Raw genomic sequence first — 26,733 nt, 5'->3', positions numbered from 1 at the left:
CACTCCATGAACAGGGGGTGTCTTTGCATTTATTTAGGTCTTTCATTTCTTTCAATCATGTTTATAATTTTTTGAGTGTAAGTTTTTGTACTTCTTTTGTTAAATTTGCTCCTATGTATTTTATTCTTTTTAATACTATTATAAATCTCGTGTTCATTGCTATTGTATAGAAATACCATTGATTTTTGTATATTGATCTTGTATCTTACAACCTTATTTTTTATTTAGTGTGTTCCTTAGGATTTTCTATATACAAGATCATGTCATCTGCAAACATAGTTGTACTTTTTCCTTTCCAATTTGGGTACCTTTTCTTGGGCAACTTCTCTGGCTGGCTTCTCTGGCTAGCAAAATGTTGACTGGAAGTGGTAAAGTGGATGTCTTTGTTTTGTTCTTGATCTTAAGGGGATGTAGGTCTTTTACCACTAAAGTATGATGATGATGACTATGAGCTTTTGTAGATCTGTTTTATCATCAGGTTGGGGAACTTCCTTTCTATTCCTAGTTTTTATGAAGTGGTGGTTGAATTTTGTCTGCTTTTTCTGTGTCTGTTGAGATGGTTGTGTGATTTTTGTCCTACATTCCATTAGGACATTATTAGATAAATTGATTTTCAGATGTTAAACCATCCTTGCATTCCTGGGACAAATCCCATTTGGTCATGGTGAATAATCCTTTTCTTGTATTGCTGGATTTGGTTTGCTAGAGTTATTTTGAGAGTTTTTGTTATCTATATTCATAAATTATACTTGTCTGTAGTTTTGTTTTTTCTGGGTTTTTTTTTTTTATTATTATATCTTCATGTGGTTTTGGTATTGGATTAATATTGACCTCTAGAATGAGTGGGGAAGTGTTCCCTATTTTGGAAGAGTTTGTGAAGAATTGATACTAATTCTTCTTTAAATGTCTGGCAGAATTCACCAGTTGGGGAAGCCGTCTGGATCTAGGCTGTCTTACGTGGGTAGTTTCTAAATTATCATTCAGTCTCTTTATTGTTAGCTCTAGATCTATTCAGAGGTTCTATTTCTTTTTGATTCAGTTTTGGTAGTTTGTGTCTTTCTAGGAATTTTTCTCAGAGTTAGCTAATTGTGGCATATAGGTGTTCATAGTATTACCAGTAATCTTTTTTATTTCTGTAGGACATATAGTAATGTCCTCTACTTCATTTCTGATTTTGGGAATTTGAGTCTTCTTTTTCTCTTTGTCAGTCTGGCTAAACGTTTATCATTTTGTTGATTTTTTCACAGAACCAACTTTTGGTTTTGTTGAGGTAAGTGAAAAAGGCGGCCTTTTTAATATACCGTAACTTATGGGACACAGGTAAAGGAGTGCTTAGCGGGAAACTTATGGCTGAAAAGACCTACGTTAAAAAAGTTGAAACAACCAAATTTAGTTTCATTTCATCCTTTATACCTCAGGACATTTGTGTTTGCCCCTCTCACATCCCCTGCCAGGTGATACAGTTCCAGTCTTCAGGAAGAGAATTGAAGAAAATACAATGGTTTCTTGTCTTTGCAGATGTTAGAAGGGAGAAGCAAAATTTCTGTCAATGACTTCATCATAAAAGCTTCAGCTTTGGCATGTTTAAAAGTTCCTGAAGCCAATTCTTCTTGGCTGGACACAGTTATAAGACAGTAAGTAAGATACTGCTGGGGAAGGTGTATATCCATCAGCAGTTTTCTTGTGGTTTCTCTTGTAGAACTAGGAATGTAGGGGGTGCGGAGAAATGGAATACAGGAGGGAGATGACTTCCATAGGCAAAACAGATTGAAAACAATGTAAAACTGTTGACGAGGTAATGTTCAGTTAGGAAGGACTACAAATTCTTTGAGTGTAGGAAAGGAAGGTAAATTTACAGATATGAATAATTAAAGTTGATAACAAACTTTAGAAAGTAAGGTTGAAATGTTTTTTATTTACCAGTTAATTCTGCTGAACTTTAATGAAGGCAAATTGAAAACAGTACCAAGAAACATATTTGTTAATATTATGTGGGGCTCCTGGGTGGCTCAGTTGGTTAAGCATCTGACTTCGGCTCAGGTCATGATCTCACGGTTCGTGGGTTTGAGCTCTGCGTCTCAGGAAACTAATATTGTTTCCTGAAGTGCAGAGCCTACTTCATATCCTCTGTCTCCCTGTCTCTGCCCCTCCCCTGCTCGTGTGCTCTCTCTCTTAATCTCTCAAAAATAAATAAACATTTAAAAAAAAGTATTTGGTAGCATGTGGCTGGCATGGTGCTGTCTTTCACATGTTGTCTCATTTTAATCCTTATGGCCACCTTATGAATTAGGGACTTTCACTTCCATTTTACAGATGAAGAAACTGAAGCTCAATGAGTTAAATAACTTTCCTTGGATTAATTTGTTAGGAAGTAGCAAAACTGACTGGAACCAGGATTCTGACTCCTGTGCCTAGGCTTGTACTATGTAGATTCTTTTATGTTATTACTATTTAATTTTTATTAAAATAAGAGTGTATACATTAGAATATTGCTCCCTGAGTGGCTCAGTTGGTTAAGCATCTGACTTTGGCTCCGGTCATGATCTCACAGTTTGTGAGTTTGAGCCCCATGCCAGGCTCTGTGCTGACAGCTCAGAACTCTCCCTCTTTCTCTACCGCTCCCCCACTTGTGTGTGTCTCTCTCTCTCAAAATAAAACATTAAAAAAATTTTTTTTTAGAATATTGCTCCCTGGCTTACAGTGACCTACTCAACTTTTTTTTTTTTTTTTTTTTTTTTTAAATCCAAGTTAGTTAACATAATGAAAGAATGGTTTCAGGAGTAGAATTTAGTGATTCATCACTTACATATAACACCCAGTGCTCCAGCTTTGTGTGGTAAAAAAAAAAATTTTTAATTTTTATTTATTTTTGAGAGAGAGTGAGCAGGGGAGGGGCAGAGAGAGGGAGACAGAGGATCCAAAGCAGGCTCTGTGCTGAGACCAGAGAGCCTCATGTGGGGCTTGAACTCACAAGTTGCGAGATGATGACCTGAGTTGAAGTCAGATGCTGAACCAACTGAGCCACCTGGGCGCCCAACGTACTCAACTGTTAATCTGAGGTCTACTCCCAAGAGGCAAATACAACTTTTAAACTGTTTTTTTTTTCCCCTGGTATTTACTTTTGTATTTCTAAAAAATACACACACACACACCATTATCCTATCAAATTGATTACAAATTGATTACAGCACAAATATTGGATAAATCAGTATTCAGTATTCATATTTTTATGCCCATAAAAATATTATTTATGACTAAGAGATGTAGTATGCTGTGAATAGTGACCAGGCTGATCTTAATGGTTCCCTAAGAAGGAGCTAGTTGTCTATGTACTCACCATCAGTTCTTTCTGAAAGTTCCCAGGAGAACTCTAAACCATTTTTCAATCCTGTCAGATGTCACAGTAACCTACTCATGCTTTTTCCTTTGTCATCCCCCTCTGGGAGGACATCTGAGGGTCTTACTATGCCTTATAGACTATATTAGTTTCCTAGGGCTTCTGTTACAAATGACTACAAAATTGGTGGCTTAAAAGAAAAATTTATTCTCTCATAGTTCTGAAGGCCAAAAGTCCAAAAGTAAGGTGTTAGCAAGGCTGCACTCCCTCTGTAGGCTCTCGGGGAGAATCTTCCCTTGTTTTTTCCAGTTTTGGTGGCTCCAGGCATTCCTTGGCTTGTGGCTGCATAACTCTAACCTCTGCCTGCATCCTCACATGGCCTTCTCCTCTGTGTCCATGTCTTCTCTTCTGTCTCTTACAAGGGTACTTGGCATTGGATTTAGGGCCCACCCAGATAATCCAGGATGATTTCATCTCAAGATCCTAATTGAATCTGCAAAGATCTTTTTTACTAAATAAGATCACATTGATAGATTCTGGGATTAAGACAAAGATGTATCTTCTAGAGAGCTGTTAGGAACATATGTGTATAATTCTTTGTGTTGACCTACATTTTTATTTTTCTTGGGTTCATTCCTTGGAGTAGAATTGCCCTTCATCCGTTTGTTTATATAGCCATTGAACAGATATTTATTGAACATGTACTGTTGGCTATATTCATCAGTGAACAAGGTGAGAAACACCATGCTTACTCTCTTAGGAGGACAGGGTAGTTAAGAAAGGAGTGTTCGTTATGTCATACCTTGGCTAGAGCCCAGTTGTGATAGTCACACACTATCATTAGAGCACATCCTTATGTTTACAAGTGACAATCCCACTGCCCTGCTCAGCTTGGGCACTTTGAGGGCTCAGCTTGGGCACTTTGAGGGATTTGATACCATACCATAATATTCTAAAGCTTGTGCCTAGAAATAGCTGGAGTTCTTCCTGTGAAGTTTTAACTTTTTTTCAATTGCAGAATACATCAGCACGGGCCCTTACACAGACCCCAAGGAGGCTGTGGATACAATTTGGGAGTTTGGGAACTTGGCTGAGGGGGAAAAAGTCATTCCTTTCCACTAGCCTCTAACTGAAATTTGGCATTTCCTCTTACCGTAAATGTAGAGAACAAATCAAAGAGGTATTAACAGTACTTGTGCTGGTGACCAGTAAAAATCACCTATTTTCATATCACAGCTTTGTTGCAGGAGTCTTAAAAGTGGTTTTTGCTTATCACTACTTCAGAATTGTAGCAATTATTAGACCTATTGCCTGATCTTATTAATACAGAAGCACATGTGTCACAATTTTTAAAAAAATTTTTAATGTTTATTTATTTTTGAGAGACAGAGTCAGAGCTCAAGTAGGAGAGGGGCAGAGAGGGAGGGAGACAGAATCTGAAGTAGGCTCCAGGCTCTGCACTGACAGGCTGACAGCCGAGAGCCTGAGCTGGGGCTCAAACCCCTAAACCATGATATCATGACCTGAGCCGAAGTCGGAAGCTTAACCGACTGAGCCACCCAGGCACCCGCAGTTTTGTTTTTTGAATAGCTTGGTAATTGAATTTCAGTATAGTTGGGGCTTTTTGTTTGGTTGTGTTTTTTTGTTACTTGTAATTTGAGTATTTTATTTTGTGTGTTAAAAATATATACTCTGAGAAAGGACACAGATGCAAAGGTACCTGTGGCATAATACAGATTGGGAACCCTATTTTTCTGTCCTGAGACACCACCACCCTACATCCTGAGTTTTGATTCTCCCACGGTGCAGTCCACTCCCTCCACTCTTCCTTCCGTCTGCTCAAGCTCTGCCTGGAGGCTCAGCTCCAGCCAGTCCACTGCATCTCAAAATCCAGGGAGTTCTTTGAGTTCTTGTTTAATTCTCACTGAATGCCGGGCCTTTTCCACCTGCCAGTCAAGGCAAGTGGGAGGCAGTTAGAGGTTATGTGTAACCAACCCCATTTCTTGTCCATTTGCAAAAAGTCCAAGTTAGGGAAAGGGCATAGCAAAATGTAAACACCAGAAGAGATATCTCTCTGGCTGAACAGTAGGCCAGACTGAGATAAATATCAATATTCTTGCTTAACATGACACATAAGCTCTTAATATTGTTGATGATTATTGAAGTGTCCTTTTCTTTTTTCTTTTGCAATAGAAATCATGTAGTTGATATCAGTGTTGCAGTCAGCACTCCTGCAGGACTCATTACACCTATTGTATTTAATGCACATATAAAAGGACTGGAAGCCATTGCTAATGATGTTGTTTCTTTAGCAACCAAAGCACGAGAGGGTAAACTCCAGCCTCATGAGTTCCAGGTACAGTATTACTTATTTACCTTCTGAATGTTAAGAATTACGTTATTTTTAAGGGCAGCATAATGCTTTTATTGCATTTTCCACCTTTTGATTATGCCTTGTATTCTCATGGACACAAGGCCCTGAAAATAAAAAGTGAATAACCTATCAGAAGCTGAAAATAAGATATTTTCCAGCAATTTGCAAAAGGCACACAACTGACTTTTGTTCATATTGTAATGCTTGTATATTTTCATTAAAGTGTATTCCATTCAGGCCTTTTTCCCCACTTTCAGCTTTATTGTTGTATTTAAATAGCAAATAAGAATTATATACATTTAGGTTGTACAACTTGATGTTCTGATAGGTGTATTTATGCGCTTACCATTTTCCTTTCCTTTTTTTTTTTTAATAGTTCATAGGCCTTTCTTAAAGATGATCTTAAGGTCTTTTCATGTAACATTTTGTCTTTTTTTTTTATGTTGAGAAGCAATTAACATGATCTATTTTTAATCTCTTTTCTTCTAGGGTGGTACTTTTACAATATCTAATTTAGGGATGTTTGGAATTAAGAACTTCTCTGCTATTATTAACCCACCTCAAGCATGTATTTTGGCGATTGGTGCTTCAGAGGATAGACTGGTTCCAGCAGATAATGAAAAAGGGTAAGTACCAAAATAAAGAGGGAGTTGTAAGCTCATTTTCATTCCATTATACCTGTTTTTGAGTCTCAGTTTTATAATTATTGGCATAGCCTGTTGGAGCTTAAGGTAGAGTCAGATACAAGTCTAGAATGAAGTTTCTCAGAACAGCAACTCTTCTTATACTAAATGCAGTTAATCCTATATGAGATGGGAAGGCTGAGTTATCATAGGTCAGGGATCAGCATACGTTTTTGTGGAGCCGGGTTGTAAATCTTTTAGGTTTTCTGAGTCATATGGTCTCTGTTGCAAATACTCTGACGTGGTAGTGTGAAAGCAGACAGAGGCACTACGTAGTGTAAATGCATTTGGCGGGATTTGGTCTGTGAGCTGTAGTTTGCCAACCTATGCTCCAGATGGCTGTTTGGTCTGTCAAGCTGGAGGTTGAGCTAGAGGTGTATAGTACATAACGAGTAAGTGGAAAATAATAGTATCTGGTTGGAATTACAGGGTAGGAGTTGGCGTTTGGGCTGGTTACTGGCTAAAAATTAGCAATTGCTTTCAGAATACCTAATAATGTTTTTATCTTTTTCTAGATTTGATGTGGCTAGCATGATGTCTGTTACACTCAGTTGTGACCATCGGGTTGTGGATGGAGCAGTTGGAGCCCAGTGGCTTGCTGAGTTTAGAAAGTACCTTGAGAAACCTATCACCATGTTGTTATAATTAACCCAAGAATTTCTAGACTCTCCCAGGTCACAGTGGTTCATTCTTATCAAGATGCAAATACGTTATTATGCAAGTGGTTCTTTTTATTTTGAAGTTAACCAGTTATTTTTGAGTCTGTCCAGATAAGTTATTTGTAATGGGCATTACTGAATTTTTTAAAATGCCAATTACACCTACATATTGTACACATTTAATAAACACCAGATTTTGAGCTGTGTATTCCTAGTCAAGAGAACATGTGGCCTAGCCCTTCGGTGAGAAGTACTTCCATTGGGAAATGCAGAGGTAGAATTGTGGTTCCCTACTGAAACAGATACATAAAAGTAATCTGGATGAAACCTTGAGGTTTTGAAATTTAATTGCCTCATGTTTTGCTTCATTTGAGGGAAAGAGAAGTCAAGGAAAGAGAGAAAGGGTTTGAATTAAACATTGATTTTGGAATTTAACCCTGTTACATGATCTTGGTTTATCATGGATGGGAAGGGTAGAGAACTTTAAGGAAAATAAGTGACATTTTAAAAGTTAACATTTTCTTACACTTCTGCAACTGAGTGTTCTTTGTTTATTTTTCTATGAATTCCAAAATGGTTGTTTTCACCTCTTAAGATGGAATATATAAATATAAACCAGCTACTTGGTATAAATGAGAATTTGTGTGGGTATTTATTTAAGCAACTTACATGTGTAATTCTGAGAGCAGAATTTACAATTAACTCCAAATAAAAGAATATGCTTATAGAATTTAACAGAGAGAAGTTGTGAAAGTAGAATTCTTCCTCCATGATTAACTGGTGGTTACTAACAAATGAACTTAATTGCCAGAATCTGTTACTCAAATAATATTGGAAAATTATATCAAGTAACTATGGAATAGTGTACATATGTAAAATATGGTTTCTAGTGAGATGTGTGCCAAAGTCCATTTATCACCAAGACCTGTCTGAAAGGAAGAGGGAAGAGATATACTGGTAAGCAGTTGGGAGTGCTGAAAGGTTAGAAGCCAAGTGGTCACTTCTACTTGGATAAAGTAAGAAATGTTCAGTGTGTACAAAAAAAAGTGTTCTGTGTTTTTCCACCCAGTGTTGTCTCATGTACAATATGGAAGTCCTAAAATCCTATTGGAGAGAAAAAAAAATTGTTTAGGTTGCTTGCTACCCGATCAGCCTAAACATTTTTTTTTCCATTTTGTTATGATTTGCCTTTCTTCTTGGTGGAGGGGGGAAGAGTAGGAGGTGATATTCAGGATAATAAAAATGAACTGGGAACATTATCACAATTCCAGACTTTCTATTGAATTGATGTGTTTTAATAAATATTTAGAATTGTTTATGATAATTTAAAATCAATCTGATCAGTGTTTTCTTGTGTATATGTGGAACAATCCCCGAAATTTAGGTCTTTCGGTGTTGAATTTATTTCTAAATGTTCTTTGTTACATGGTGCACAAGTAACACTGCATATATTCCAGAAATATTTCCCTTGCTGTATTATTATGAAAACAATTCAATACATTAATCTGATTTTTCAGTAATTAGTAATGTTAGCTTGAATTGAAGATTATGCAGAAGGAACAAGTTTATCACAAGGGACCATCAGTATGAGGCACATCTGGTTCAAATACATGAAACTTCAAAGATAATTCATTCTTGGCAAATGCTTATGGCTCTGTTGTTCCCTTGAAAGAAAAATAAAAGGTTGTCTTCTCATAAGAATTACTGAGTTAAAAATTAATCTGAGCTATAACCTAAATCTGGACTCAGTCTATTTCTCTTACCATTATTGAAAGAAAAAAAGTTAAAAGTTTTGGTTGAAATTATTTAAAAATTAAACTATATGTTTTCGATGCGTCTTGTCTAATTTTTGATCTGTTGGTAATTATTTTTCACATTAAATGATTAAGGCCAGGGATAGCTATGTATGTGTACACTCTTAATAGCAACGCATTTTAAGCATAAAGTATTGGTAAAATAGGACTGAATTTAGCAGAATATAATCTAACACTTCAAGCTCAAGGAGTTCTAAAGCATCTCGTGGTGGGGTGCAGCACATAGCAAGGTGAAAGCATAGTCTGGCCCTGTTAGATAGTTGACACCAATCCTGAGGTTTGTGAGTGAAGTTACAGGAACCCCAGGCCTGGTCTGAAAAAAAAGTTAACCAGCCGGAGAGATGATATGGAAAGGTAAGGTGGGAAGCATTCCAACTTTTTTTGAAGGATGGAAATATACTAGGTGTGTTAACTTTAGGACATCACATTATACAGCTCTAGAAAATTTTCAGAAAGTAAATTATCCTATTGCTGGGAGAATTCAAATCCAACCAGGTTTAGGAGAATTATATTTGTTTTTAAATATCACGGTATCAACTGTTTATATTACATATACTATATTCGTGTTTTTATTATTAAATTTATTTATTTTTGAGAGCGAGCAGGGGAGGGGCAGAAACAGAGGGGACAGAGAGAGACTTCCAAGCAGGCTCTGCACTGTCAGCACAGAGCCCCATATGGGGCTTGAACACACAAACTGAGCTTATGAACTGAGCCAAAACCAAGAGGTGGACACTTAACCTACTGAGCCACCCAGGTGCCCTGACACTTTATTAGTGTGTAAAGTTAAAAAGCTTTAGAGGCGCCTGGCTGGTTCAGTCAGAAGAGCATGTGACTCTTGTTCTTGTGAGTTCAAGCCCCACGTTGGGTGTAGAGATTACTAAGAAAAATACTTAAAAAAAAATAAAAAGCTTTAAAATTAACGAGGACTTTAAAGACCTTATGTTGAACTAGAAACTTACAAGGAAGATGTATTTATACAAGATGATCAAGGATGTTTAAAGTTTGATGTGAACATTGTTGGGCTATAAATTGGAAAGTTGATATCTTTGTGTTGAACAACCATCTGACAACTCAGATGCATGGAAGTTGAGAAACACATCACTTCTGTCTTAAAATCATTTTTTATGTTTATTTGGGGACAAAGGTGCAGAGAGAGGGAGAAAGAGAATCCCAAGCAGGCTCTGCATTATCAGTGCAGATCTGAACCGTGAGATCATGACCTGAGCTGAAATCCAGTCGGATGCTTAACCGGCTGAGCCACCTAGGTGCCGCTTAAAATTATCTTCTTAGGAGAAAGGCACATGTCCCGAAGTCAGCTCCTTTTTCTTAAGGTTAGATTATTTTGCGTCTTAGGTGCAGTAACACCCAGCTACTGTTACTGCATTACTGTATCCAAGACAAGTCCTTTTGATGTTAAAAGGTCTGAGTAGCTTGCACTCCTACCATCAGGGCTATTTTATAGAAGTACAGAGGTTCACAGAAGCATAGGTTTGCATGTTTTTACATTGGCCCTGTATCTTTATAGCTGGAGGAACTGCTTCAGTTCTTGGTAATAAAAAATTTACATAGTCTGGGATTTCTTCCTGATGCAAACATTTACTAGAGACCAGAAAAACAAGTAGACCAGAATTCCAACCAGTAAACCAAGAATTCTCACAATTTACTTGGAAACAGGATTTTCCTAAATGACAAGTTTGTTACTTTTAAGACCATTAGAAATAGCTTCAAAACAAGTATATCATAGCAATAGTGTTTTAATAGTTTCTGCTTCTAGCCAAGTGTGAGGGGAGTTAAAAAAGAAAAAAAGTATAAACATGTTGATGAGAAAATCTCATTTCATTCAAAAGAACTCTTAAGAAACATGAAACCAGTATTGAAGATAAACCACTACCTCTTCACCCATAATGAAGGTCCTATCCTTCACAGGCCTGTAGCACTGAAAACCCAAAAGCAGATGATGCTCTTGACTTATACCACTGGCATTATGATGATTAATGTAGCTTTCTCTTTGATAAATTTTGCTGTAGTCATTTCAGTATCCACAGATTCTGGAAGATTCAGATATAATCTGTACTTCTCAGGGACCTCAATCAATAAGTCATCCTAAGAATAACAAAGATGAAAATAGAAAAGATTTCTTGGTTAAAATATGTGTTACTGGGGATTATTCCCAGTTATTCACACCTTTCCCATAAAATGAGGATCCCATTTACTGCCATGTGACTTGGCAATAAACTGTAAAGTTGCTGTTGTAGCTCCCTGAGGTTTTGGGATTATTTGTTATTGCTCCTCAATACATCAAAAGTTCACTGCTATGGTGCCATAAAACAGCTGTTGCTGTCCCCAGATTATGTGGCATTGACTTTGTGACTGACCAGGAAACAGCAAGGAAAATTTATCAGCGATAGGAAAAACGGTGATCCAGGTTTTAACAGTGATGATAAAGGCCTTAGTAAAACTATCACAATAATTTGAAAGGCAACTAACATGTACCTGGTTTGTGTCTTTAGGTAAAGAAGTGTGAAAATAGAATGTTGGTAGCATGCATTAGTCTTACTGGCTACATTTAATAAGCTACTACAAAAAGAGATGAGCTGAGAAAAGAATTTCCCAGTTTGTAAGTAGGATTAAAAGAGAATATACAGAGCCCAGGAATTCTAAAACGTCAGGACTGAGAAATAGGACTAAGTTTTATTTTCAACCAATTATTTCTCTTGTTAGAGGATTATACATCCTTGCCATTTGAATTCCTGTGAGAATATTCTCACTAGCCCTATTGATGTAGGATTTGGCCTTGTGACCTGAGTTTGGCCAACAGAATGCGGAGTAAAAGTGATATATGCTGTCTGAGAGAAAGTTTTAGGAGCCATTGCATGAGTTACCCATTTGTATTTTCCTTCTTCCATGAGAATGGCATATCTCAGATGGGACCTACCCCTTCACCTGTATCTCGAAATGTGCAAGACCCTGGAGCAGAGGCCTAGGTGACATGTAAGCTGAGTAAACTGCTGTAAACCACTGAGATTGTGCAGTTTGTTACTAGAGTGTATTATAGTAAATGTTGACTGACACAAATTTATAGTATTACCTACTCGACTTACCTCAGAAACACTAAGGTCACAGAGAGATGCGGAATTAATACCAGGTAATTCAACTTTTATTTCAATTTTCAGAGGTTTCTCATTCTGATCAGCCACAATTTTTAATTCATAGGCTGGTTCCTTCATCTCTACCTGGCTCTCTGTACTGGAAATCTCCTCTATCAGACACCTTGTTTTGCTTGAAACTTCATCTTTTGGCAATAAAAGTTGGAAGTCGTCTGGATTGCTCACAGTACTACTTATCTGTTCAAGGGTTAGTTCTTCAGGAAAATAAAAGGGGGGGGGGAGATGAAATTAAAAAAAAATTAATCAACAACATAAAATACTATGAGCTTTAGTGTGTGTGGTGTTAGCCAAAATGACAGATAAAGCTGAAGCTAAATTAGTTTGGGAATCTTAAACCAAAGAACTTAGTTAAAAAGTTTGCAGTACTGAAAAATCTTTAAGGACATGCTAATATTTCTAATGCCCAATCTTTCTATTTTTCTATCTTAAGTTTCTCTTTTAAAATCAAGATTTCTAGTTTGCAAAATGTACACAGGATGCAAAAACAATTTTAAATCAGTTAAATTTTCCACTTACATTTCTTAACTTACCCTTTTTCATTTTCTCTCTTAAATCTGTGGGGTCAGTTTGCATTCTCAACAGATTTTGTTTCATCCTTTGAATGCTTCCTTTTATTCTAAAGTTAGTAATGCTGTAAGAGTGTGAGAGAGTGAATTGGAGTTTTTCCTCAATGCATTTCATGGCCATCTGTATTAATTGATCTTTTTTCACTTGGTCCTTTTCTGCTGCCTGGAGAACATCAGGATTGTAGGCCACATCGATGACTGTATAAACATCTGTGTGTGTAATTCAGAGGGTGTGAAATGCAGACAACTCATTTCACTAATGGTACTGTCAGTTAATTTATTAAGCCATAATCCTGATAAAACTGGAAAGTATAAAGTATTCCTGTATTTTTCAGAGGTAATCACACAGTTGCTGTATACACAAATTTTCAATTAGGGCATTTCTGGGCATTTTATATGGATTATTATTAGAAAAATTGAACCACATTTATATAAATAAAAGTGCTTATTAGTTATTAACTACATTACAACCAAATAAAATATTTTACTTGTACTGCCTTTTACCAAGTAAAATCTGGTACATGCTTATTCCCAAGAAAGTTTTTAAAATATGCTTAATCTCCCATAATTCTATGTACCTGATGTCTCAGACCTATCTTCTGGTCTGCCAATACTTAGAGGTACCGGATGAGTGTTTGACTGGGGAGCTGGGATCCTTTTCCACTGACACAGGTTGATGAAAAGTATTTTTTCCTTTGGTTTCTAAAAAGCAAATAATTTTTCATATCTCAAAACCTAGTTGTTTTTTTAAATCATAGCCTAAAGGTAACTCAGATAATTTTATGCTCTAAAATAGCCATTCTGTGTATTAAAACTGTGTTTGAGCCCTTTCACGAAGATGGCACCTAAGGCGAAGAAGGAAGCCCCTGCCCCTCCCAATGCCGAAGCCAAAGTAAAGGCTTTGAAGGCCAAGAAAGCAGTACGGAAAGGCATCCAGGGGCATGAAAAAAAGGAGATCCGCACATCACCTACATTCCAATGGCTCAAGACACCGTGTCTCCAAAGGCAACCCGAATATCCTCGTTAACAGAGCCCCCAGGAGAAACAAGCTTGACCAGTCTTTCCCCGTGACTACGGAGCCAGCCATGAAGAAAATAGAAAACAACACACTTGTGTTGGTTGGGGATGTCAAGGCCAACAAGCACCAGATCAAACAGGCTGTGAAGAAGCTCTATGACACTGACGTGGCCAAGGTCAACACTCTGATCAGGCCGGATGGAGAAAAGAAAGCATATGTTCGACTGGCTCCTGACTATGATGCTTTGGATGCTGCCAACAAAATTGGGATCATCTAAACTGAGTCCAGCTAGCTAAATCTAAATTTTTCACCATAAAAAAATAAAACAAAACTGTGTCTGAGAAATTGTCCTGTTACCTGATTTCCTCCAAGCTACTGACTTTCCTTCGATATACAGCTGCCACTGCCAGAGGAACTGGGAGGAAGGAGGGGGCACTGATCCAAGCAGCTATTCCAGGTGAATTTGACCTTATTTCACCACTTCCTTACCTCTCAGCCAACTAAGTTCTTTTTAGGTGAAAAACCTCCCACTCTATGATTCTCTGTTAAATCATTTTACTTTTTTTTTATTCTAGTAGAAGATGGCTTATTGTGAGATCTCCAAAATGTATCCAGTGGGAACTTCCCATTCTTACTCCTTCAGCATGATCCTCCACACTGTTTCACTCTCCATTTAGAGTGGTAGTTTCCCTCGAGTTTTCTTAAAGCCGCAGTAGCTAAAGGTAAGTTATTCTCTGATTATTCCAGGATTATTTCAGTCAAGACCTCCCATCCCTGGGAACCAACTCTACATACCAGGATCCTGGTTTGCAGACAGAGCCATGGTTCTGGGGCGGCACAGAGCTGTTCCCCTTCTTTCAGCTGCTGTTGAATAAACTTCTCGTAGCCCTCAGGGTTGCTTTCAGCCAGATCGTCTAGGAGGTTCCAGAACTGAGTAACTTGGGTGAGCAGACCCTTTGAGGAAGACTCCATGATTGAGGTGAATAGGCCTCTTAAGTCTGTGGAAAGATAGGACTTAAGGGGAAAAAGGTCTGTGTAACTAGTGATTCATTTCTTCTTTTGGAGAAGGAAGAACAGGTCTTGTTTGGGTGAAGTCAGCACCTGTGTCTAACAAATTGTGGATCAGCACCACTTTTCTTTTCCTTATTCTCTAATTATCTAGCACCCCTTCTTAAAGTTCTCAGGTTGTCGTCTCAGATATCAAGTTCTTACCTCTGCCTAGACCCTCTCAAGTGCTGAGGGGAGTCATTGAAAGTCTGGATTACGGGTGATTTTCTTGTTCCAATACCTGGGTTTTGGCTGACCGGTGCCTATCCAGTCCTGAAACTGCCAGAGGTGTGTGTGGGGTGAGGGCCACAGGAGACATCCTCATAGCTTCCTCCAGCTTAGGCAAAGCTGGAGCCGGAATGCCTAGATCCCATTTTAGCTTTATCACTTAACTTAGGTGTGTGATCCTGAGCAATTAGGTTATATACATCAGTTGATTCTCAAAATGAAGACGGTAATACCTATGTCATAGGTTATTGTGAGAATTAATTAATATGGAGAAACTGGGACACTTCGTTAACACTGTATGAGAGTAATAATACACCATCTGTGTCTAGAGATAACCTCCCTTGCCCTCCTCCCCCACTGGAGAGGCGTCCCACAGCAGCCACAGAATGAGGCAAAGAGGAGGTTTGGGTTCTCCGAATACTATAGTAGGGTTAAACTATTTTTTTTTCTTTTTTTAGTAGGGTTAAACTAAATGGGAAGCTTAACTAAAGGACAATCACTCCAGAGGTCGGCGAACCCACCTCCTCTCTCGGTTCCTTGACAAACAGCGACACCTGTTACCAGGGTAACCAGACCGGGTCCAACATCTAATTGGGTCCGGAAAGCTCCAGGCAGAAAGGACTTTTATATCTAGTTCCGGAATCTCCTCCTTCTTGCTTTTCAGTTGAGCCTGACCCACTTCTTTTCCAGGAAGGCGCCCGCCTCCCTTCCGCACCTTTCGATCTCTAGAGGATCCTGGAAACTCTCCTTGTGGGAGTCTCCGCGTCTCCTGTTGGTGGGAAGAGTTTCTCAGGAGCACGACTTCCGGCCTGGAAGGGAAGTCCGCTCCCTTGTCTCCCAGACCTCCCCCTCCCCCCTCCCCAAATCCCCGCCACGCGAGGCTGCGGCGCACGGTATGGGTGTGTTTGTGTGTGTCTGTATGGGGAGGGCGTTTGGAGGGAAGGTTACCGGGAGCTCCGTGGCCGCTGGGGGGCAGGGATCCCGGTGACAGAGATGGGGGTATTTTCTCTGACTTCCCTTTGGAAGCTTCAACCCCCCCTTCGGGCACTCTAGGTATTTCTTGGGGCCCAGTCGAGGATTGTACCCGTCCAGAGCCTCCCCATCCTTTCGGGAGAGCGAAGCCCAACCCCCGGGTCCGTCCCAGAGGAGCGTGAGCGGGGAATGCCCCGTCTACCCGGCCCTCCGGATTCCGCGCCGGCGCAGACTCCGGCCTCAGTCCGGAAAGAGATCTTCCTGTCGGTCTGGGCTGGGGGCAAGGCAGCGGTGGCCTGGGCCGCGGGTGAGGGCAGAATAACCGGTGGGAAGGCTGCGTTTTCACGAAGGACTCGGGTGAAGCTGCAGAGCTGCCTTTGAGCCCTGACTCCTTGGCTTCCTGGGTCGGAGGAGATCTTGTAATGGAGTGGTTCTTCGTCTCACACTAGCAAGATGCCTGATTTCCTCAGGATCGAGGGGTGAGTGAGCGGTGGGGTGGTTGCACAAAACCGCTGCTAGCTACACACTGGATACCCTTGTCATCTGTATTTTGGAGGCTTCTGTACAAATTAGAAAGTAAAATTCTCCCGAGTGGAGAAATTTAGGGCCTCTCTGCATTTGATGTCAAATGTTGACATTTGCTGGTCCCTGATAGTCTCAAATCTAGATATTTGCTTGACGAACTGATTTTGGGATTCCAGAGTTGATTTCTAATCTGGACCTGGTTTGCCTTGGGCAGTCTGGCCTGGGGCAAGTTATGGCTTAAGGGAATTTCACCTACAAAATAAGAATGAAGATGTTTGCCTCATATAAAACATGGGATTGTGTTGAAGATTAAATAAAATGGTGCTCTTGAAAGCACTAACTTTGTGCAGTTTGAAAGAACTTCGACGTACATTTATCTCAGTTACATTCATCTTCATATTAGTGTGGTCAGACATTTTTCTTCTTTTAATGGTAAAGGGAAAACTACCCCTTAGGACTTCTGACTTCTTGTTCAGTGATCTTTTCTTTACCTCGTGCTTCCTTATAACATTGTAATAAAAGAGAAGGTAATAAAGGAAATTATTTTTATTAAGTGTTATATCTTGATTAATTTCAGATTGAAGAATGTCCCGGGTTCCATTGGGGAAAGTCCTCCTGAGGAATGTCATCCGGCATACAGATGCTCACAATAAGGTAAGAGGTACAATCTGGTTATTCCTCAACATTTATTGAAGGCATACAGTGTGCCAAGCATTATTTTGGCAGTTTGGAGATACAAAGGTGAATAAAATCGGTAATTATAATCAATTTGATAAGTACTGTAATAGAGACATACACAAAGTGCTTCAGTGCACTGAGGAATGAATAATGAAATCTGCCTTGGGAAATAAGGAAAGGCTTCACAGAATGGGTGGCATTTGAGCTGCTGATGATATTTGAATTAGTTCTCATTTAACAGGTTAAACTTTACCATGTGTAAAAGATCATTCCAGACAGAAGGAACATCATGTACTCACATGGCAACAAAAAGGAGCATGAAGCACTTGGGGCTTGGCAATAAACTGTGCATTCAGAAAGTAGGGAGTGGGGGGGGGGTGGGGCCACTGGGTAGTGAGGGAAGATAAAGCTTGAATGGTAAGTTAGAGTTGGCTTGTGACGCTTTTTCCTCTAAATAATAAAGAAACCATCAAAGTCTTTAATTTGTATTTGTATCTTAGATGATTAGTTAGCTGGGTAGGGGATAGATCAGATGGAGTGAAATAATAGAGACACCAGTTAGTCAATTGCAGTGCTACCGGTGAGAGATGATGAGCGGTTCGCATGAAAACAGTGACTGAAGTGACAGTGAACAGGGATGAAGAGGAATTTAGGAGATAGAATCCCAAGAACTTGGTGACTAATTGAAACAGAAAGGATTATCATTTGATAATTGCAGCATAATTGCAAAATTAGTAAGGTGATAGGTGTGTCTGTGCAGGGTTAAAAAGTTCTCGTGTGGCTGCAGAACATTTGAGATTCACTGGGTCGGATTATTTAGCCACTCTAGAAATCCTGAATTTGTTTCCCAGGTTCCTGGTTATAACCCAATCTGTAATGCAATAATTAGTGCAGAGTGTTTTGTCAGTTACTTTTCTTTGATGTAAAATGTTATTTTTAGTCATTTATTTGTATTTCTTTTCTTTAAAAAAAATGTAGATTCAGGAGGAATCAGATATGTGGAAAATAAGAGAACTGGAGAAACAGATGGAAGATGCCTACCGGGGAACCAAAAGGAAAATGTTACCCAGTAGTTCAAGGTGAAATTGCAGCTCTAAGAACCAAAATAATTCTGATCTTCTTTAGAACCGTTAACTTTCACGTAAAAGCATTTTAGTACGCTAAAGATAGATGAGTTCAGTTCTGTGAATCTTTAAGCCTTCCTTCTTTCATAAATCTAGACCCACGCATAAAGATAGTGGCTATGATACATATGGCTTAATTCTTGGTACTGAATTCCAAAATTCTACCTTGAACAACTTTAAAAGTTAAGGATTTTGTGTATTCTGACCTTGCTTGGTGGCTTTTAAGATTTACTGTTGGTAACTTACAGTCACTTAAGCTATCATTCGCTCCTTTCCTCTGTTAGTCTTAGATTCTCTGTGAGCCTTTTCTTTACCCCATCTCCTTGTTGTGTTCACCAAGTCACACAGCCTTTCACATTACCTTCTAAATAGTTTCACTGTTGAGTATAAAGGATAATACAGGCTTAGTTGTCTTATCTATGGAGGTATAGGAATGTCTGAGTATTGGGAACATCTCTTGGGCTTCATATGCCTGTTAGTGTAGAGCTGTGTATATGAAAAATGACTATACTAATAATGCTAATTTCTAAACCCACCCAGGGAAACAATATATGAGATATTTAAGGAGAGTGAGTGTGCCTGTGGAGTACTCAGGCTTTGGAGTACATACAACTCAGGATTGGCTGTATGTGAAGGGCTTTAAACAAGAAAGTATTTGGGGTCTCCAAGGTAAAGAAGGCATGGTCTCAATATAAAAATAAATATCTTTGCAGATATTTGCAGATAAAATGTTTCCTTTCTAAAGATGGTCCTTTGAGAATTTAGAAGTTAGTGCAGATGATGGTTTGTCTTGTATTGCTTGTTCAATTCTAAGAGGCATTTCCAGGAACAAAATACTATTTTTAGAGTGAATTATTAATACCTGTCATGGTCTAATAAATCTTTAAATCATAATCTCTTTAGGGGCAGGATTCTGATTGTCTCATTTGCTATTACATTCCTAGCAGCTAGAACTGTGCCTAGCATATAGGCGGCCCTTAAACATTTTTGATAATCAGTTAGCTTGCAGAGTGACTTGTTAGTGGACCTTGTAAGCACAGGCTGTGTCAATGGTTCTCAACTGTTTTTCTACCCCAGCATCCTCATGGGTTAGGCCTTGTTCCTACTGTTACTATGACCTCAGTGCAGAAGGTTGCTGGTTTTCGAGGAAGGGAAAACCTTCCCTGGAGATTCCGAAATCTCCAGAGTAGTTGGAAATTGTCACCAGCTGTGATTATTCTCAGCATCCTTCTTTGCATGCCCTCCTACTTGAGAATCAGTGAGCGAGCTACAGCATGCCATAGTCCATAAGTCATTTTTGTCTGTATCCTGCAATAGGATGGGTAGTAATGGTCAGATTTTCCCTGGATAAGTGTACAGACTTAGACAGTAGAACAGATCATGACTTTTTACATTTTTTTTTTTTTAATACTAGTTATCAGGTGGTTGTTTTCCCCTTAGCTTGTTCAGTGGGTTTTGTGTATGACATTCCATAAAGGAACCTTGCAGATTGCTTCCAGATATAAAAGTTCTTCTGTTTTTCCTTATAGCCGGATGCGTAGTGATGGTTTTGATGAAGAAAGTCAAAGAGACTATTGGAGGCCAAAGACTGAAATTTCTGGGGCACTGGAAGATGACTTTCTTAAGGCTAAATCCTGGAATAAGAAGTTATATGATTATGAAGCTAATATGCCAGACAGGTTTGTAACTAAATTCTTGTGACCATTAATGATATCTGACTTGAGAGTATATACTTTTAAAAATTAATTATCCCTACAAAAACTCGCACACAAATGTTCATAGCATAATTATCATAATGGCCCCAAAGTGGAAACCCAAATGTCTGTCAACTGATGAAGGGATAAACAAAATGTGGTACAGTAGTCCCCACCCTTATCCATGAGGATATGTTCTAAGACCCCCAGTGGTTGCCTAAAACCGTGAGTAGTACTGAACCCTATATATACTATGTTTTTTCCTATACATACATACTTATGATAAAGTTAATTTCTTTTTCTAGTTTTTAAATATTTATTTTTGAGAGAGAGAGTGAGCACGAGCAGGGGAGGGGCAGAGAGGCAGGGCAGAGGATCTGAAATGGGCTCTGTGCTGACAGCAGAGAGCCCTACCCCAGGCTCAAACTCACAAACCATGAGATCATGACCTGAGCTGAAGTCGGATGCTTAACCGACTGAGCCACCTAGGTGCCCCTGATGAAGTTTAATTTCTAAATTGGAGACAGTAAGAGCTTTACAATAACTAAAAATAGAACAATTGTAACAATATACTGTAATAAAATTTATGTGAATGTGGTTTCTCAAATATTTTATTAATACTGTATTCATCATTCTTCTTGTGATGATGTGAGATGATAAAATGCCTGTGTGATGAGATGAAGTGAGGGGAATGATGTAGGCATTTTGATATAGCGTTAGGCTGCTGCTGACCTCTGACAATATGACAGAAGGAGGGCGATCTGCTTCCAGAAAGCAAAACCGAAGATAAGGGGGGACTAATGTGATGTTCTTTGACGGTGAAAGGAATAAAGTACTGATATACTGTAACATGGATGAAGCTTGGAAACAGGTGGAAAAAACCAGACACAAAAGGCCACTTATTACATGATTCTATTTATATGGTATGTCCAGAATCGGCAAATCCACAGAGACAGAAAGTAGATTCGTGGTTGCCATGGGCTACAGGAGAGGGAGGAATGGAGAGTCAGTGCTAGAGGATGGAGTTCCTTTTTGGGTGATGAGAGTGTTCTGAAATTAGATAGTGGTGACGGTTGCACAACTCTGAATATACTAAAAGCCACTGAATTGTACACTTCAAAAGAGTGAATTTTATGGTATAGGAATTACATCTTAGTAAAATTGCTCTGTAAAAAACAATTGTCCCAATATAGACAGCATTATGTTAAGAGTTGTTTTTGGAGAAGTATTTCACAGCTAAAGAGCAGAGTAGAAGAGTTCTTGAGAATGGCAAGTTCTCTTACAAATGGACAAAAGAATCCTTTGTGTCTAAAATGATAGTGTGCAGTACAGAAAATGTAGCCAGTTAAGTTACTGAGCTTGAAGATGGGGTTGGCTCTATGGTGTTTTCTTTGTTCTGTATGCCTGTCTGTGTATGCGTGCACTCGTAAGTCCGTCTAATTTTTTTTTAACTTAAATGTATGTATTGCCTTAATAATAACATATAATATCTGTGTCATCTTACAGATGGGGTCACAGCGGTTACAAAGAGTTATACCCTGAAGAATTTGAAACAGACAGGTAAGGCAAATAGGCTTACTGAAAAAAAAGTTAGAAACCAAGTGAACCAATACCAAGTAATACTATTCCAAATCTGAACTATAAATGGGGTTCCTAATTTTATTTATTTATTTATTTATTTATTTATTTATTTATTTATTTATTTATTTTAAAAATGTTTTTTATTTATTTTTGAGACAGAGCATTAGCAGGGGAAGGGTAGAGAGAGAGGGAGACACAGAATCTGAAGCAGGCTCCAGGCTCTGAGCTGTCCGCACAGAGCCCGACTCGGGGCTTGAACTCATGGACTGTGAGATCATGACCTGAACCAAGTCGGATGCTTAACCAGCTGAGCCACCCAGGTGCCGTGGGTTCCTAATTTTATGAAGGAGATAACATTTGCCATTAAAAATGTAACCAGAAAATAATAGGCAATTTAGTTTGGAGATACTTGATATTTTGCCGTTTCCTGATTGATGTTCTGCATATACATAGCATTTAGGTTCTTCTACATAGTATTCCATACAGTAACTCAAGGTGACAGATGAGAGTTTATCTTTAAGAAAACAAAATGAGAAAACAAAAAGAGTGATAGTCTCACAGTAACCCTACGTCAAAGCTCGTATTTAAAATTCAGATGTTAACCCCAACTTTCTATCTAGAGTGTAGAATACTAAAATATTAATAGACTTTTTATTTCCTATAGTAAAGCAGTTTCTCTTTTTTATTAGTAGTGACCAGCAAGATATTACCAATGGAAAAAAAACATCTCCCCAAGTAAAATCATCTACCCACGAGTCTCACAAACACAAGAAGTCAAAGAAATCCCACAAAAAAAAGCAGAAAAAAAAGTCACACAAAAAACAGAAGAAAAGCAAAAAGGAAGCCACAGATGTAACAGCAGATTCCTCAAGCGAGTTTTCAGAAGAAACTGGGGCTTCTAGTACCGGGAAAAGGAAACAGCCACATAAGCGCAAGAAAAAATCCAGGAAAAAGTCGCTCAAGAAACCTGCTTTATTCTTGGATGCAGAAAGTGATACTTCCCAGTCCGATGATTCCGCATCCAGCAGTTCTGAGGAAGGCGAGGAAAGAGACACTAAGAAAACCAAAAGGAAAAAGAGAGAGAAAAAAGTCCATATCCCTGTAGTTAACAATGAAATACAGGAGAGGACAAACAAACGCACAAATTGGAAAGTGGCTACAGATGAAAGGTCTGCAGAGAGTTCAGAGGATGACTAAATGAGAAAGAAACATTCTTCATTTGCCCATCTGACTGGTTACTTGCAGCTCTGTCACCTTGGGGTTTTGCCAGTGACTCTATTGCCCAGCACAGGGGCCCTGAGGTCAGAGCTGTCCTGTGCCATCTATATATGTTCTGACAGACTTGTTTTGTTTTGGCCTGTTAAACTTGATCCTCTTACTGTTAATAGGGAATCTGGTATTTTGTTATGAAGTTTTCTCGAAGAGATTATTTTTTGCAATTAATCACATTTAGGGTAGAGTGCATATACAGCAAATTAAAGGACCCAGAAAGCTGAACCCAATAATGACCTGGGTACACCAATTGGAATGTTGAATCTGGGGAAGGGCAAGGGTTGGGATTGAGAGGTGGATTGGAACCGGTGCTGTGTAGAATGCTGTAAGGGAACATCGTGTTGCTATCTTTATATAGCAGGTGCCAGGACTTAACTTTTTGTGTCTTCAGCCTTGGTGCTTTGATCTTTCTGTGTTTGGCCCCTTAGATATGGTCCAGTTTATTTAATGAGAAAAAGTGTATAAGAACAAGATATTTTTCCTTCATAACATCCATAGACCGCTGTTATGAGACTAGGGTTTTTTGGTCAAATTTCTCTGCTGGACAGGGTCTGTGGCTACACTCAGTATACCCCTAAACATGGTAATTGGATAGTAAATGGTTTTCTACTTCCTTTGTTGTCTATTGCCTAAATGGCCTTGTGTTCAAAATTCTTTCTTCGGTTGTCTTAATCCTCAACCAAATGGGATAAAGTTAGGAATTGGTCATGCTGTTTAATGGTGCTCTGAACAGGATTCAGGGTTGCAACTGCCATTTAAATGTTATCTTCCTTGTTCATTTCTAAATCTATTAATGAACTTTAGATTTTCCCTGAAGTTATGTTGAATCAGTTCCAAAGTGAAACAGGCTTCTCAGGGATGCACCCACTTCTTCCCAGTCAGCCTTCTGATTAAAGCACCAAGCAGAGACCGTATTATTTCCCTTTGCTCTATACTGTGATCCCTACTGTTAATTCTTTAAAAAAAACAAAATATCACTGAAAAAAGGCTGGTAGAACACAGATGAGTTTTTTCATTATCACGGAATGTCGAGTGACATTGTTTTTCCTGGTTGTCACTTCATCGGCTGAGTAGAAAACTTGAAAACCGACTTTTGGTCTTGGTTCTGCCACTAACTAGTTATGAGGTCTGAACAGGTAAGTTAACCTTCCTGGCCTTACCTTCCCCATGTAGAATACAAGAAATACTTCATGGTAGCATGACAGTCTAAGACACCAGCAATAGAATAGAACTATAACAACATTCCATGAGGTGGTAATACTTTGTGGTTCTAACTACTAAATTTGTTCTTTCCAGAACAGATTTCTAATAAAGTGCTTAGTCACAAAATACATGGTTGGCTAGAGGTTCTCATCCCTTGATTATAAGCAGGTGCTACCTTTGAGGATATTTACTTGAAATATTAATACTTTGGTACTCAACTGTCATTGTTCCATGGCGTATATTTTTACCTTTGGGATTAGTGGGGGCCCATGGGTGGGAGGGCAGGACGTCTGTAATTACTACCTCTTAACCTAAAGCAATTGTTTTGTTCTTGAAGTAAGTGAAATCTTTGTTGGAAGGAGTCTTCATGTATTTTTTTGAAGCATTGTTTCTGTGCTGTAAAAGTATTGATTTTAGCACAGACTCAGGAAGATGGGCCAGTGGAACAAGGCATTTCCAGGAAGTTGGTTCTGTTTTGGGCTTGACCTTCCCTTTCTCCCATACTAGCAGGCCTATTTCTATCCCAAGAATACACATCTTGCCTGTTTTGTTTTTTTGGTTGTTTTTTTTTTTTTTTTTTTTGCCATGTTTACCTTTTCTTGGTCATGTATAAGCAATAAAGCTGTTTTCTGTTCTTCACCCTTCTCAACCCCAATTTCTCTTCTATACCTTAGGCTAAGGTTTTGATGGTTCTTCTAGCCCCCTTAATTAGTGGTTTAGGATGGCCCTTCAAAACCCAAGATCTCTCATTTGCACTACTGGTCTTGGAACACTTGTTTCTAGTGTTCCTGCCCATCAGAGATCTCTATATTAAATCCTAGAATGGGGTTAAAAAAAAAGAGTTGGAGAATTCACATTTATTGAGTAATTGTTGTGATACAACATGGAATTTCTGAATTCCAAATAAATAAATTTCACTTTTTGAACATTTGATCTGTGACTTTTTAGCACCAACAGGCTTGGTAACAGCCTCAAGTTCACCTGACAATGGGCTGACGACCTTCCCCCAGTGGCCCATCAATCTGCTCTAACAAGTCCTTTGTTTCTTCTGTCATTCTCCCAAGGGATGGCCTATTGCCCTCCTTTCTGTACAATCTGGGCAAAGCGACTGGTGATAGCAAGAGTAGTGTCAATGAAGCGGTCCACACAGCTGGAGAGGCAGTTTTCAGTGCGAGAGTCTAGGCGATTCCCTGGCTTCTCCACACATTTATCCCAGCATAGCTCCATGAAGTGATGCACCTAAGAAGAAAGAAAATAGCCATTGACGTCTGCATATAGGTCTAACTCTGCCAACTTTATTTCCTTCCCATTCTTCTCATTTTCTATCACCTGATGGAATCATTCAATCAACAAACCATGGGCTCTCCTCTTTCCTCACTTCATAACTTGTCACCAGTATGGCCCAGATCCTTGTCCTTATGTTGCAATAATCCTTTATCCTCCCCATTTCTGTTTTTCTCTTTAGTGATTAAAAATTACTCTCCATCACGTCACCCCTGTGTTTGCTTAATGCATCAGTTCCTCTCAGCCACTCAGGGCACTCCCTTATTTAACCACTAACCTGTTGTGCTTCCATGAAGTACATGCATAGCATACTCGACCCTTAATATTCCTGGAATGCCCTCCCTAAAGATTTTTCCCATTCTTCAACACAGTTCAAATTTTTACCTCCTTGAAGGCCACAGTCTATTTTTTACAACTGTGTTAAGTCCTTAATCAGATTGTAAATTTTCAGGCAGGGTGAGTATCTTTTATCTTCCCAATTAGCTCGAGTATAAGCTGGGAAGGTATGGTACCAATGAATGTCCCCCAAACCACTGCATTCATCTCACTCCAAATCTATCCCTTACAGAGCAGTTCTTTAACCATTTACTGAGGGCGTCCTTTTTGGGATGCTGAGTACTCAGTCAATACTGTCTGCGGTCCTAAAGTGTGACTGTCCTCTCAGTCTGAGACGTGGTTAAGCAACAAGCCATACTGGGAGTGGTCCTGCTGCTAGTAAGCGACCAGGCCGGGTTTCAAACGGTGGCGAAAGGGCTCCAAAACACTTGTTCTAAACTACAGTCCACACGGACTACTTCAGAGTCCACTTTTCTCCATTAATGTCCTACTACTTTGTCGTTTTCAAATACATTATCGTATATGGTCTCTACAATCCAGTGAGACAGCAGGCGACTGACTGCAAAACCAGGACCCATATGGGTGGGTGTCTTGCCTAGAGGTACGTGGCCTGTAAGGGGCAGAGGCAGGATCAGAACCCAGACCTTCCGAATGCCAAGCCCAGAGAGCTCGCCGCCAAACTAGTTTCCGGTGACCTTGGCGTCGCCCGAACCTTTCTCCTCTGCTTTACACTTTCTCTTTCCCCCACGCCGGGTTTGCCGAATAGGCACCCGAGCACTACGGGTCACCAGGGCCTGGAGGGCCATGCTCATTTCTTTTCCGAGAAGAACCGGGCGCAGCAAGAACGAGCATTGGGCAGCCTCCCCGTAGCGAGGTGGCAGAGCTCTGCTAGTTTTTTTCTAGCGGCAGTCACTTCGCGGGCTGAGTAAAGAGCCTGAAAAGTCAACCTGAGCCTCAGCCTCCTTTCTCTCCACCGCGGTCCTTGTCCTCGCACCTGTGCCGTGAACTGCGCTTTCTGTTGTTCGGCTGCCACCAGGCGCTGCAACTCCGCTTCGTCCGCCTCACCCAGCTCCGCCATCGTCCACCTCGAACTCCCGGCCTTCCTACGAGCGTGTGTGCGCATGCGCGGCGGACGCGCGCCAGCTCCCGACTTCCGGTTCACCCGGCA

At 39.5% G+C, this 26,733-nt stretch overlaps 4 protein-coding genes and 1 pseudogene across 10 annotated transcripts in view; 3 read left to right on the top strand and 2 right to left on the bottom strand.

Annotated features, from left to right (window-relative positions):
- DLAT (dihydrolipoamide S-acetyltransferase) overlaps window positions 1-8,887 on the top strand; it is a 28,719-nt gene extending 19,832 nt beyond the window's left edge. Inside the window, exons 11-14 of the mRNA XM_019469164.2 lie at window positions 1,519-1,634; window positions 5,531-5,693; window positions 6,201-6,337; window positions 6,910-8,887. Coding sequence (XP_019324709.1) covers window positions 1,519-1,634; window positions 5,531-5,693; window positions 6,201-6,337; window positions 6,910-7,039 — 546 coding nt within the window. The 3' untranslated portion in view covers window positions 7,040-8,887. The remainder of the gene's footprint in view (window positions 1-1,518; window positions 1,635-5,530; window positions 5,694-6,200; window positions 6,338-6,909) is intronic.
- Window positions 8,888-9,979: 1,092 nt separating this feature from the next.
- PIH1D2 (PIH1 domain containing 2) lies at window positions 9,980-15,956 on the bottom strand. Of its 4 annotated transcripts, XM_053900510.1 has the most exons (7): window positions 15,845-15,956; window positions 15,418-15,665; window positions 14,417-14,635; window positions 13,182-13,305; window positions 12,568-12,813; window positions 11,972-12,231; window positions 9,980-10,973 (listed from the first exon to the last, which is right to left on the bottom strand). In XM_053900510.1, the coding sequence occupies exons 3-7, from the start codon at window positions 14,591-14,593 to the stop codon at window positions 10,839-10,841; spliced, it is 942 nt and encodes a 313-aa protein (XP_053756485.1). In that variant the 5' UTR covers window positions 14,594-14,635; window positions 15,418-15,665; window positions 15,845-15,956; the 3' UTR covers window positions 9,980-10,838. The 4 variants fall into 4 exon arrangements, with proteins under 4 accessions (XP_053756485.1, XP_019324718.1, XP_019324717.1 ...); XM_019469173.2 differs by lacking the exon at window positions 9,980-10,973 and having other exon boundaries at window positions 11,543-12,231; XM_019469172.2 differs by lacking the exon at window positions 9,980-10,973 and having other exon boundaries at window positions 11,543-12,231; window positions 14,417-14,619.
- LOC109278658 (60S ribosomal protein L23a-like) lies at window positions 13,300-14,071 on the top strand (annotated as a pseudogene).
- NKAPD1 (NKAP domain containing 1) lies at window positions 15,665-24,876 on the top strand. 4 transcript variants are annotated; one of them, XM_019469179.2, is made up of 7 exons: window positions 15,756-15,789; window positions 16,318-16,347; window positions 16,971-17,047; window positions 18,050-18,150; window positions 19,725-19,874; window positions 21,396-21,449; window positions 22,160-24,876. In XM_019469179.2, exons 3-7 carry the CDS (start codon window positions 16,979-16,981, stop codon window positions 22,665-22,667), a joined length of 882 nt encoding a protein of 293 aa, XP_019324724.1. In that variant the 5' UTR covers window positions 15,756-15,789; window positions 16,318-16,347; window positions 16,971-16,978; the 3' UTR covers window positions 22,668-24,876. The 4 variants fall into 4 exon arrangements, with proteins under 4 accessions (XP_019324725.1, XP_019324724.1, XP_019324726.1 ...); XM_019469180.2 differs by lacking the exon at window positions 16,318-16,347 and having other exon boundaries at window positions 15,665-15,789; XM_019469181.2 differs by lacking the exon at window positions 15,756-15,789 and having other exon boundaries at window positions 16,089-16,347; window positions 22,163-24,876.
- Window positions 24,788-26,687, bottom strand: TIMM8B (translocase of inner mitochondrial membrane 8 homolog B). Its single transcript, XM_019469190.2, has 2 exons — window positions 26,560-26,687; window positions 24,788-25,184 (listed from the first exon to the last, which is right to left on the bottom strand). The coding sequence occupies exons 1-2, from the start codon at window positions 26,641-26,643 to the stop codon at window positions 25,017-25,019; spliced, it is 252 nt and encodes an 83-aa protein (XP_019324735.2). The 5' UTR covers window positions 26,644-26,687; the 3' UTR covers window positions 24,788-25,016.
- Between the last annotated feature and the right edge of the window lie 46 nt (window positions 26,688-26,733).

The sequence above is a fragment of the Panthera pardus genome, unplaced genomic scaffold (genome assembly GCF_024362965.1).
Source record: "Panthera pardus isolate Hobbes unplaced genomic scaffold, ASM2436296v1 HiC_scaffold_12, whole genome shotgun sequence".
Lineage (NCBI taxonomy): Eukaryota > Metazoa > Chordata > Mammalia > Carnivora > Felidae > Panthera > Panthera pardus.
Note: the sequence above shows the minus strand (reverse complement) of the source record. Positions and strands in the feature narration are given on the sequence as shown.